The sequence below is a fragment of the Octopus sinensis genome, linkage group LG23, assembly GCF_006345805.1.
Source record: "Octopus sinensis linkage group LG23, ASM634580v1, whole genome shotgun sequence".
In the NCBI taxonomy this organism is placed as follows: domain Eukaryota; kingdom Metazoa; phylum Mollusca; class Cephalopoda; order Octopoda; family Octopodidae; genus Octopus; species Octopus sinensis.
This window is the reverse complement of record NC_043019.1, coordinates 30,043,843-30,056,936: the sequence shown is the minus strand read 5'-3', so window position 1 is coordinate 30,056,936 and position 13,094 is coordinate 30,043,843. Positions and strand designations below refer to the sequence as shown.

Here is a 13,094-nt window from a genome sequence, read left to right as displayed (position 1 = left end):
CATGGCATCTCTTATATTCCTTCTGGGCTAGTGGCATACACTGGCTAGTAATATGCCATACAGTTTCACTGTTTTGTCCACAGATTCTGCACTTGTCACTTTCTGCTGTGTTGTCTATTCTGTATTTTATGTAGTTTGTTCTTAGTGCTTGCTCTTGGGCAGCACAGATTAGAGCCTCCATTTCCAGTTTTAAATCACTTTTAGTCATCCACAGCCATCTATTTTTTTTCTGTTTATCTTATCTTCAACATCCCCATGAAATTGACCATGCATTCTTTTCTTTACCCAGTTCATTCGTTTTCAATTTCTTGTATAGTGCTTTATCTTCGCAATCTTCCATCCTACTTTTTCAATTTTCAATTATTATTATTATTATTACTGAGTGAGAGAGCAGTTCATGCCATCAAAGTGACACTGGGGTAAAATATACGAAGCCCAGTATACCCATTATGACTACCCGTCTGATAAGGACACACCAGGCACATGCATCACAACCATATGTGCGCGACATGGTGATCTCATATCAAGATAAACTGCACATGACCTTTATTATTATTATTATTATTATTATTATTATTATTATTATTATTATTAACTTTTCTGTATTTGAACTTTGCTACTTTGTTCTGTGTTTTCTTCCGGGAGAAAACAGAATTATATCTGTTACTGAAGAAGATAAGATTTCTGAATGCCTATTCGTTGGAAGAGAGTGAAGAACAAAAGCAATTTAATTTGGTGTTAACCTGGCCAGTTAGATAACCAAAACAAAAGATATTAAGAACTTAGCAGGGAAAATTAAATTCATTATGTTTTGTTTTGGGATTTGTTTTGTAAGATTCTTTATATGAGTTCGTGTGTTGAGGCATATTCTGTTGTGTCTGGGGAGAGTCATTTTCTTTTTGTGCCTTATAATGTAATACATTCACTGGTAAAATTTCCACTTATTTCTTATTTATATTTTCCTAAAATTTTCGTTGCATTTTGCAACCTTTTTGAAGACTATTGAAAAGGCTGCAAGACACAACGAAAATTTTAGGGAAATAAAAATAAGAAATAAGGGGAAATTTTACTGGTGAGTGTGTTAAATTATAAGGCACAAAAAGAAATTCATTAGAAAAATTGAAATTCACAAGGTAAATGCTGTTTAATTAAAAATATTCACTTTCCATATCTCCATGATAATGAGAATCAACCAACCAACTGGCAAGAACAATACTCTTGTCTTTATGAATAAAATCAACTCTCCTTCAAATCACACTCTACTCTAATGTCTTTTTTTTTAAAAAAAAGGGGGGGAGGAGAGCAAATTATGTTATATACTATTTTTAAGAATAACAGTTAGGACTGTCATGGTTGGAATGCCATTGATCATAGGTCTGCTGAATAAGTACTGACATGGGAATAAACAAGAACTTGTTTTAAAATGTCATCATCATCATCGTCATCATCATGAGCAGCAGCAGCAGCAGTAGTTTTCCATGTACTTTTTTTCCATGATGGCATGGGCTGGTTCATATTTCTTGAGGCAGTATGCTATAGTTTGATGTCCTTTCTCACATAAAATTCTTACTTGTTTTACAAGATATTTTATTCTGCTTGTCTTCACACGTCAAAAATATTGAGCTGCAGGATATATTGTTTTTGTGAGACACACAAACATTACACCACCCAAGCAGTGTCAGCGCAAATACACACACATACAAACACATACACACATGTATGTGTGTGTGTGTGTATGTGGGGGAGAGGCATTTAGCTTAGTAGTTATTGACTAAATAGCTGCCCTACACATTCTGATTAAATCATTAAAAAAATACGCCAGAAAATTCCCGTTCAGTGCATTATCAGCACCAAGCAGGAACTTCTCAGAAACAGTGGCTTATAATTAGAAATTTGAGAGGTAGTTTATATTTTTTCTTAGAATGGCTGAAAAAAAAAATTCCAAAGAAAAAGAGATAAAGTTATTTGCATGCACTTCATCATCCTCATAATCATCATCATCGTTTAACGTCCGCTTTCCATGGTAGCATGGGTTGGACGATTTTGACTGAGGGCTGGCGAACCAGATGGTTGCACCAGGCTCCAATCTTGATTTGGCAGAGTTTCTACAGCTGGATGCCCTTCCTAACGCCAACCACTCTGAGAGTGTAGTTGGTGCTTTTTGCGTGCCACCGGCACGGGGGGCCAGTCAGGCGGTACTGGCAACGACCTCACTCAAATTCTTTTATAAATGGATCTGTTGCAAATGGGGTCTGAAGTTAAGGCTGCAGTTAAATGCGCTGAGGTCAACTTTGCCTTTCATCCTTTCGGGGTCGATAAATTAAGTACCAGTTACGCACTGGGGTCGATGTAATCGACTTAATCCATTTGTTTGTCCTCTCTATGTTTAGCCCCTTGTTTGCAATAAAGAAACAGATATAACAACACCATGTAAAGATTTAATTAGAACTTTTGTTTTACTGCATAAATAATTTCAGGTTGGTCATGAATTAGAAAGTTTCCACAACAAGTCAACACAATTGGGAGAATAATTCTGTAGCATTTGTTAATAGTTGATTACAAAAGTTCTGTACTGGAGCTTACCGAGAGAGGAGAAAATATACTGATTAGATTCGTATCTGCCAACTGTAATGACACATTCAGGTTGAGTAGAAGACATGAAAATGACTATTATAAACGACAAGAGAGTGTGGAGCTGGTCTGTGGGTTGCCATACATACACTGGAGGTGGGCACTAAAAACAAGCCTTTCTATAACCCTTACATTGAGACATTCTAGAAGACCCTTCTAGAATGTCTCAATAGCTGTGTGTGTGTGTATGTGTGTGTGTATGTATGTATGTATGTATGTATGTATGTATGTATATCATGTATGTGTCTTTGTGTCTGTGTTTGTCTCCCTATCACCACTTGGCAACCAGTGGTGGTGTGTTTACGTCCCCCATAACTTAGCAGTTCGGCAAAAGAGATCAATAGAATAAGTACCAGGCTTAAAAAACATAATAAGTCCTGGTGTCGATTTCTTTGACTAAAAGGTGGTGCTCCAGTATGGGCATAGTCAAATGACTGAAACAAGTAAAAGAATATTAATACAAAGCTCTATGCAAAGCTGGTACAAGTACAACACTAACATTTTAGACCAGTGGTTCTCAACCAGGGTCCATATGGCCCCTGTGAGTTTATATAAAATTTTGAGGGGTCTACACAACAAAATAGTAAATTGGGGATCCACAATAGTATTTCAAGGAGTCCTTGAAAAAATTTTGCTTAGAATGTATTAGTATGTATTGCAAAAAACAGTAAGGTTTCTTTCTCCAATATTTACATTATTTACATTTGACGGATATTTGTCCTCATCTTGTTTGTTGTTAACACAACGTTTCGGCTGATATACCCTCCAGCCTTCTTCAGGTGTTTTGGGGAAATTTCGAACCTGGGTTCTCATTCCTAAGGTATTTTTCGATGATATTATTTTTATTATTATTATTCAGGTCCCTGCTTGGAATCGAACTATGAATCTTGGGGTTAGTAGCCCACGGGCATATGGCGTAGTGGTTAAGAGCGCAGGCTACTAACCCCAAGATTCTGAGTTCGATTCCAAGCAGGGACCTGCATAATAATAATAATAATAATAATAATAATAATAATAATAATAATAGTAATAATAATAATAATAATAATAATAACAACAACAACAACAACAAGATCGAAAAATACCTTAGGAATGAGAACCCAGATTTGGTGGACAGAAACTGAAAGAAACCTGTCCTATATATGTATATATATATATTTATATATATATATGTATGTATGTGTGTGTGTATGTGTTTGTGTGTCTGCATTTGTCCCCCCAACATTGCTGGTGTGTTTACGTCCCTGTAACTTAGCGGTTCGGCAAAAGAGGCCAATAGAATAAGTACGAGGCTTACAAAGAATAACTCATGGGGTCGATTTGCTCAACTAAAGGCGGTGCTCCAGCATGGCCACAGTCAAATGACTGAAACAAGTAAAAGAGTAAAAGAGCATATAGCCAATAATCGATAAAATGATAAAGAGTGGTACCGAAGCCCTTTTCATGGGGTCTCAAGAAAAAGGCTAATATCAGAGATTTTCTCATGGGAGTCATGAAGCTGTATGTATTGTAGATGGAAAAAAATACTTACCAAACGACATTTCTCACAGGGTGAAGAACTTCCTGTACTCATGCTGTCTGCTTTCTGCATTTTCTTACCCCTTTTCCATTTAAATGGGCTTTTGCTCTTGTCAGTACTCCGAGTTTTAGTTAGATCTGGTCTGCTACCATCAACTTGCGTTGGTGGAGAGTCTTGTACAATTTTAGAGCTGTCTGACAGCCTAGGAGAATCAGTTGACTTTTCATCATCTGTTAATCTTGTAGAGTCTAAAATTTTCGCTGTGTCCCCACTTTTGATTGTGTCACTGCTTTGAACGGAATCGGAACTCTTGGTAGACTCCAGACTTTTGGTCGTCTCACAGCTTTTTGAAACGTCTGTAACCGTTACGGTGGGAACTTCTCCAGCATTATCGACCATGAGCCACTCATCGGTCTTTGCAGCAGTATTCCCTGCTGGAAGAAAAGCATTGACAACATACAGTTAATAAGATGACACACATGAAACAGATTGTTCTTTCATAAAGTTAAGCAGAAAAACTTAATAATCAGTAAAAGCTGAATTGAAATGCCAAACACTTACCACTCTAGAAGTCATCATAAACAAGAAGTGTGTGTGTGTGTGTGTGTGTGCGCGCACACGTGTGTGTGTTGTGTGTGTGTGTGTGTGTGTGTGCACACACCTATGTGTGTATTAAGTTTGCTTCTCGACTACATGGTCTCAGGTTCAGTCACATTGCTTGGCACCTGGGGCAAGTGTTTTCAACTATAGCCCCAGGGCCAACCAAAGCCTTGTGAGTGGATTTGGTAGACAGAAACTGAAAGAAGCCCATTGTATATGTGTGTGTGTAACCATATTTTCCAATGTGTTCTTCACATTTATTTTTAAATGGTAAGGAGTGATATGAAGGACCTTTGGTTGCTATTTCTAACAAGTTTTAAGTTATGATACTTTTTTTTTTATATCCTGAGATCAGATCCTTCCAAGATCAATTATGTCTTTCATCTTGCAGGAGTCAATAAAATAAAATACCAATCAAATACTGTAACACAAAGAACATTTGGTTGCTATTTCTAGCATGTCTTTAGTTATGACACATTGCTTTTCATTCTGAGCTCAAATCCAGCTAAGATCAACTTTGTCTTTCATCCTGCAGGGGTCAATAACATAAAATACTGATCAAATAGTGTTTCATATAAAGGACATTTAGTTGCTATTTCTAGCAAGTCTTTAGTCAGGACACTTTGCATTACATTCTGAGATCAAATCCTGCTAAGATCAACCTTGCCTTAAATCTTTCAGGGGTCAATGAAATGAAGAACCGATGAAATAGCAGCACTGATGTAATATTCCTATAAAGCATCCTTGATGTTAAATTATAATACTAGACTAAGACTAACACTGACTTTTATCCTTTTGGCATTGATATAATATAGTACCAACGGAGTACTGAGGTTGATTCAATATTCTTATTAAACAGCCTACATGTGAACAGAATTATAATAGAAAGCTAAGACTGACCTTGTCTTTCATCTTCCTACAATCAATAAAATAGTGTCAGTTTAATATTGCTATAAAGCATCCTAAATATGAACAAAATTATAATAGAAGACTAAGTTTGCCATTAATCCTTCTGGGGTTAATAAAATACTAGCCAAGCAGTGAAGTCAATTTAATATTCCTTCCTACAAAGTATCCTAGATGTGAAAGAAATTATAATAGAAGATTAACTCTGCCTTTTATCCTATCGGGGTTGATAAAATAAAGAACCAGTCAAGCAGTTATGTTAATTTGTTAATCCGATAAAGCATCCTAGATATGAGTGACATAAGCATAGCTCCGTGGTTAAGAAGTTTGCTTCCCAACCATGTGGTCTTCGGTTCAGTCCCACTGTGTGGCATCTTGGTTATGTGTCTTGTCTTTACTACAGCCCTAGGTTGACCAAAATCTTTGTGAGTGAATTTAGTAGATGGAGACTAAAAGAAACCCATTATATGTATGTATGTACATATATATATATAAATAAGCGGAAAGTGTAACCTCTTGAAAGAGCTGTTCTTCACTCCTGCTCCAGAGCGTTAGCTGCGGGGTCACTCCGAAAAGCTCTATCTGCGACGATTTCATCTCAGTCGAAGGAGAGGGGCTTTCTCCGTCCGGGTTGCGGATCCGTGGAATAAGCTGCCGGACGAGATAGTGAAGATGCCGACGACCGCTTGGTTCAAAGTCTTTCTTGACCAGAAATGGCCTGAACTCTTTGCATGAACACCCTCCCTGTACATAACTCCATGTCCCCCTACATGGCCTTGCTTTTTGCTTTTTGAGCAAAAAAATTAACTTAACTTATATATAATCTAACTGAAGGATATGTTAATCTTGTGAAGAGATGGTTGCATCCAAGGAAATATTGGTTCAATACCTAGTATTGTTGAGGAATGAAATTCCCTTAAAACTATAGGTATATATTAAGCATATAGTTTATATTCAGCTAAAAGAGGAAAAGAAAATTCAGATAAGGAAGTTAACACTTATTTATTATTAACAAATTGGTCATCTCTGCTTCTTACAGCCGTTTCAATTAATACTCAATAATTTAATTACAAATTTGTACATTAAATTTGCGTTAGCCACTCCTGCGCCTATAACCACTCCTGCGCCTATATATATATATATATATATATATAAAACAAATGATAGGGATGGAAAATGGAATACACAGGAAACTTTATTGCTCAGAACAATCATTTCAACACAACACAATTGTTTTCTTTGTTTTGATTTTCACCTAAAAAAAACGAACAGACTTTTTGGCCAACCCAAAATATATATTATCATCAACATCATCATTATCATTTAATGTCTGTTGTCCATGCTGGCATGGGTTGGACGGTGTGGCCAGAGCTGGCAAGTTGGTGGGGTTGCACCAGATTCTAGACTAATTTGGCATGGTTTCTACAGCTGGATGCCCTTCCTAATGGCAACCACTTTACAGAGTGTGCTGGGTGTTTTTATGTGGCACAGCATAGACACTTTTACATGGCACCAGTGTTGGTTTGTTTCCATCCCCACAATTTAGTAGTTCAGAAAAAGCGACTGATAGATAAAGTGCCAGACTTAAAAATAAATAGAGGGGGTTTGTTTGACTAAATCTCTTACACAATCTAATGACCGAAACAAGTAAAAGAGAGAAAAAAGCCAAGAGTGACCGGACGAAGCAGAATTGGTAAATCCTTCTCTCACACACAAACACACAGAAGCACACACATACCTACAAATGCACATGCATACAAACATACACACACATAAATACGCACACATACATACAAACACATATACAAACATACACACACATACATACAAACACATATATGTACATACAAACACACATACACATGTACAAATACACACATGCTCATAAAAGTACAGCTTGGCACAGGCTCAAAGGTACACACACACACACACACACACACACACACGCACACACACACACACAAGTACACACTAGCACACAGGCTAACAGACACACATACACACATTCAGATATGTACACAGATACTACACACAAATGTACAGAAGCTCACACATTAAAAAGATACTGAAACAGAAACCCACACACACATATACACACGTACACGTACACACACACACACACACACTTGCTCACAAAAGTACAACTTCACACACAAGCTCACACACACACATACACACATATATACAAATACACAAAAGCACACACACACACACACACATACATGCACACATAGACACAAAGAAAAGCACACACTAAAACATTCTTTATACCACAATTTACACACACATACACACACACACACCACCACCACCACCACCACAACCACCACCACAACCACCACCACAACCACCACCACCACCACCACCACCATCAACAATATAATTTCGACCAAAACAGTAAATCTTCAGGTGAACAACTTGTAGTAACTGTCAAGTTACCAAAATGAAGAAATCAATATTCTATTTATAAGTCAACAGATTTCTCTATTTATAGACAAAATACTGGACAAGCAAACTGATTTTTAACCACAATGTACCAACAAACACACTGATATACTGTACCTATACAATATAAACCCCACACAAACACTAGAATACTCTACTTTCACATTGGTACACTATGACAACACACATAAACATTGTGCTTATATCGTGGTATAGGCATGGTACCACAGTGTATCATATCAACACAATACACACTGTATCTATACATTGTATGCTTATTCTTTAATCATTTATCTTTTATTTTTTTTACTTTGTTTCAATCACTGTACTATGGCCATGCTGAGGCACTGCCTTGAAGGGTTTTAGCTGAACAAATCAACTTCAGTATTTATATCATATAGGAGTGGCTGTGTGGTAAGTAGCTTGCTTACGAACCACATGGGTCCGGGTTCAGTCCCACTGCATGGCACCTTGGGCAAGTGTCTTCTACTATAGCCTTGGGCGGACTAAAGCCTTGTGAGTGGATTTGGTTGACGGAAACTGAAAGAAACCAGTCGTATATATGTATATATATATGTATGTGTGTGCATATGTTTGTGTATCTGTGTTTGTCCCCACCGACATCGCTTGACAACAGCAGTTCAGCAAAAGAGACCGATAGAATAAGTACTAGGCTTACAAAGAATAAGTCCTGGAGTTGATTTGCTCGACTAAAGGCGGTGCTCCATGATGGCCACAGTCACTTGACTGAAACAAGTAAAAGAGTAAAAGAATATATATAGACTGCATGTGTATATATATATATATGTAGACTGCATGTGTATATATATATATATATATATATATATATATATATATTCTTACTTCCTTTATTCTTTTACTTGTTTCAGTCATTTTACTTGTTTAAGAGAGGATGAGGAAAAGAAGGAAGAGGAGAAGGAGAAAAAGAAGGAGAAAGAGGTAGTGGTGGTGGTCAGGTAAGAAATTCATACAGTGAATATTTCCCATTCTGATAGGTCTCACCATCCTGATTTATTGAAGCCATTGCATTTCATATTTCACATGAACTAACTTAATAATCTCGATTCAATGACCACAGCCTGTCAGGTTTGTTTTTAAATGACTATTTTCACCACTCAGATTGTCAAACATTGCTACCTTTCATGATCTAAAAGACTCGTTTGATGACGTTATGTCAAAGGTCACATCTAGTGACACAACAACACCCTAAACACCAATTTCAAGAATACAAGAGGAATTGGCCAGCTCGCAAGAAACTGAATCCTTTATCTCTCACTTGATGAGTAATTGCATTATCTTAGAATAACCTGTCCTCTTAGTGCTAAGTGACTGATGAATTATCTTGCAGAGATAAAACAGAAAAAAATTGCAACAGCAGAAACAGGCGTTGAACCAATCCACAAGTCTACAGTAGCAATTACATCAACCCCCACTACAAGTTCTGGGATTGATGTAATCAACTGAGCCCCTACTCTCAAAATTACTGGCTTTGTGCCAAAACTAGAAACCATTAATTATATTATTATTATTATTATTATTATTATCATCATCACTATTGAGTCAAGTACATCAACATCAAAATAAATATCAAATGGAAATTGTAGTTGTGATACCTGTGCCGGTGGCACGTAAAAAGCACCATCCGAACGTGGTCGATGCCAGTGCAGCCTTGACTGGCTTCTGTGCTGGTGGCACGTAAAAAGCACCAACCGATTGTGGCCGCTGCCAGCCTCTCCTGGCATGTAAAAGGCACCCACTACACTCATAGAGTGGTTGGCGTTAGGAAGGGCATCCAGCTGTAGAAACACTGCCAGATCAGACTGGAGCCTGGTGCAGCCTCCTGGCTTCTCAGACCCCAGTTGAACCGTCCAACCCATGCTAGCATGGAAAACGGACATTAAACGATGATGATGATGATGATGATATTATATTATTATTATTATTATTTATTATATTATTATTATTATTATTATTATTATTATTATTATCGTTATTATTATTAAGGTGATGAGCTGGCAGAATGGTTAGCACGCTGGAGGAAATGCTTAGCGGTATTTTACCCATCACTACATTCTGAGTTCAAATTCCACCAAGGTTGACTTTGCCTTTCATCTTTTCGGGGTTGATAAATTAAGTACCAGTGAAATGCTGGGGTCGATGTAATCGACTTGTCCCCTCCCCTAAAATTTCAGACCTCGTGCCTATTTTATTACTATTTTTTTTCCCCCCTGGAAAACTAGCAGAATTGTTAGTACACCATGCAAAGTACTCAACAGCATTTCATCTGGTCTTTATGTTCTGAGTTCAAATTCCGCCAAGGTCAACTTTGTCTTTCATCTTTTTGGGGTCAATAAATTAAGTACCAGTGAAATTCTGGTATCGATGTGATCAATTAACCCCCTCTCCAAAACTTTCAAGTTTTGTGCCTTTAGTAGAAAGTACATTCAAACCGTCCAGCCCATGCCAGCATAGAAAATAGATGTTAAATGATGATGATGATGCTGAACGTTATTATTATTATTATTATTATTATTGAGTGAGCGAGCAGAGCATGCCATCAAAGTGACACTGGGGTAAAATATACGAAGCCCAGTATACCCATCATGACTACCCGTCTGATAAGGGTACACCAGGCACCATGCATCACAACCATATGTGCGCGACATGGTGATCTCATATCAAGATAAACAGCACATGACCTTGCAGGTGGAGCCCAGTTAGAATTTTCTTCAGATCGAGTAACCCATCCGCTCAAAAGGTCCCTGAATAAGGGTTGTTAAGGACGTTGAACGAAACACCCATGTTTCCAGAGGTGAATATTCAAACCCCAAAGAATCCTTCTCAACACATGGCTATGATGCTCCCCCACTACTTCTACTCGTGATCAGAGATGCACATATCGTCAGCCACTAAGGGACATGCTCAACTGGTTAAGGTCAAACAACTGACAAGCAAATCTGTGGCATGAGCAGAATATTTGCTGTAACCCATCTTTATACCAAGACAAAACAATGTACATGATAACACTTCCAATCAGTTAAGATCAGAAGCCATGAGAGCCACTGCCTGGTACTGCATCAGGGCATTTATTATTATTATTATTATTATTATTATCATTATTATTATCATTATTATTATTATTATCATTATTATTATTATTATCATTATTATTATCATTATTATTATCATTATTATTATCATTATCATTATTATTATTATTATTATTATTTATTATTATTATGTTTCAAATTCTGCTGAAGTCAACTTTGCCTTTCATCCTTTCGGGGGTCGATGAAACAAGTACCAGTTACGCACTGGGGTTGATGCAATCGACTTTCTCTCTCCCCCAAATTTCAAGCCTTGTGCCTATAGTAGAATGGATTATCATTATTATTATTATTACTATCACTGTTGTTGTTGTTGGTGGTGGTGGTGTTGTTGTTGTTGTTCTGTTGTTGTTAAGGCAGCAACCTGGCAGAACCATTAGCATGCTGGACAAAATGTTTAGCAGCATTTCACCTGTCTTTACATTGTGAGTTCAAATTCCACTGAGACTGACTTTGCCTTTCATATGTACCAGACAACTTCCCCCTCTCCTCAAAAACTGCTGGTCCTGTACCAAAATTTGAAACCATGATTATTACTCTCAGGTTATATGAATATAGGGAAGGTGTTTAGGTTATTTTCACACAGCAGGAATTTTAGATGATTACAGTAAATAGGAATAAAAAAAACATAAAAAGAGAGACAAAGGTAGAGAGGAATAACTTGAGATAATTTAACTGCTGTTTCTAGCAGGTCAAGTGACCACATAGGGCCACATAGGTTTTAAAATGGTTCTCAACCATTTTAAAACCTATGGACCCTTTTTTTACCTATTGACCTTCTTTTACCCTATGGACCCTTTTTTGACCCTATGGACTCCATGGAGCAGTTTGTGTTAGGAAGGGCATCTAGCCATAAAATCCCTGCCAAAGAGACACAATAGCCTAGGGTAGTTTTTGTACCTGGCGGCTCCTGTCAACTGTCCTACCCATGCATACATGGAAGATGGATGTTTAACAATGATGATGATGATGATGATGATGATTTTTTTTTTTTACCTATGGATCCTTTATGATTCCTATTTTACACAGGTGGACCCTCATAACTATTCTATGATTAAAAAATCCTATAGTTGTTTTTTTTTATACTTCAATATTATTAGGAATTGTCTCAAAAATATTGTTAAAATATTTTTTTTGTATTGTAGAAGCAAAATCAATTTACTACACATGAATTTTAACAACAAAATCTCTTATGGCCTCCCAAGGGCCACACGAACCTCAGTTGAGAACCACAGACAAAGAGCCTCCTTTGTTTACATGCAGCAATCCATCAAATTCCTGTAAGTGTGAGAAATAGACACTTGGCATGATATACAAAGCAATTCATCAGACATAACAGGTGAGCTGATGCTGTCAAAGGGAAGTGTGCTGCAGCGAGTGGAATACAGATGCAGGGTGTCAATGCAATGGTGCACTGCATGATTACAAAGGTAACATTATAGATATTACTGCATACATTTCAAAGTGATGTGGGTAACGAAGTAACAGGGATCAGATACAGGAGCTTTCGAGTTTATTTTATATCATTTGCCATAAAGGCAGTACACAGGTATGTAGCTCTGCGGGCTGGACACGGACATTAATGAGATGAATGATAATGATACAAGGACGATAAGGATGGGAGAAGACGAAAAGCGCCCGCCGACTTTTGCTTCGCTAAAACATTGTTCTTTTTAAAAACATTGAATGAGGTATTAACCCTCTTATAAATTCATAAAAAGTCCATTACAAATAAAAACACATTTAATAAGGCAATAAACCTATTACACAAATGAGTCCTCAATCAACTTTCTTGCTTCCCGCAGACCTTCCTGCAGCCGCAAGTTGGGGGCCCATAAACAGGATCTATACTCTTTCTTTGAGAA

The 13,094-nt window shown here is 37.3% G+C and overlaps 1 protein-coding gene across 7 annotated transcripts in view; it reads right to left on the bottom strand.

Moving 5' to 3' along the window:
- LOC115223427 (TBC1 domain family member 2B) overlaps positions 1-13,094 on the bottom strand; it is a 295,916-nt gene that overhangs the window by 122,870 nt on the left and 159,952 nt on the right. For 5 of the 7 annotated variants that reach the window (XM_029793959.2, XM_029793964.2, XM_029793961.2 and 2 more), the window contains one exon: positions 4,163-4,584. In XM_029793959.2, coding sequence (XP_029649819.1) covers positions 4,163-4,584 — 422 coding nt within the window. The remainder of the gene's footprint in view (positions 1-4,162; positions 4,585-13,094) is intronic. The other 2 variants (XM_029793960.2, XM_029793965.2) reach the window with 1 other exon arrangement.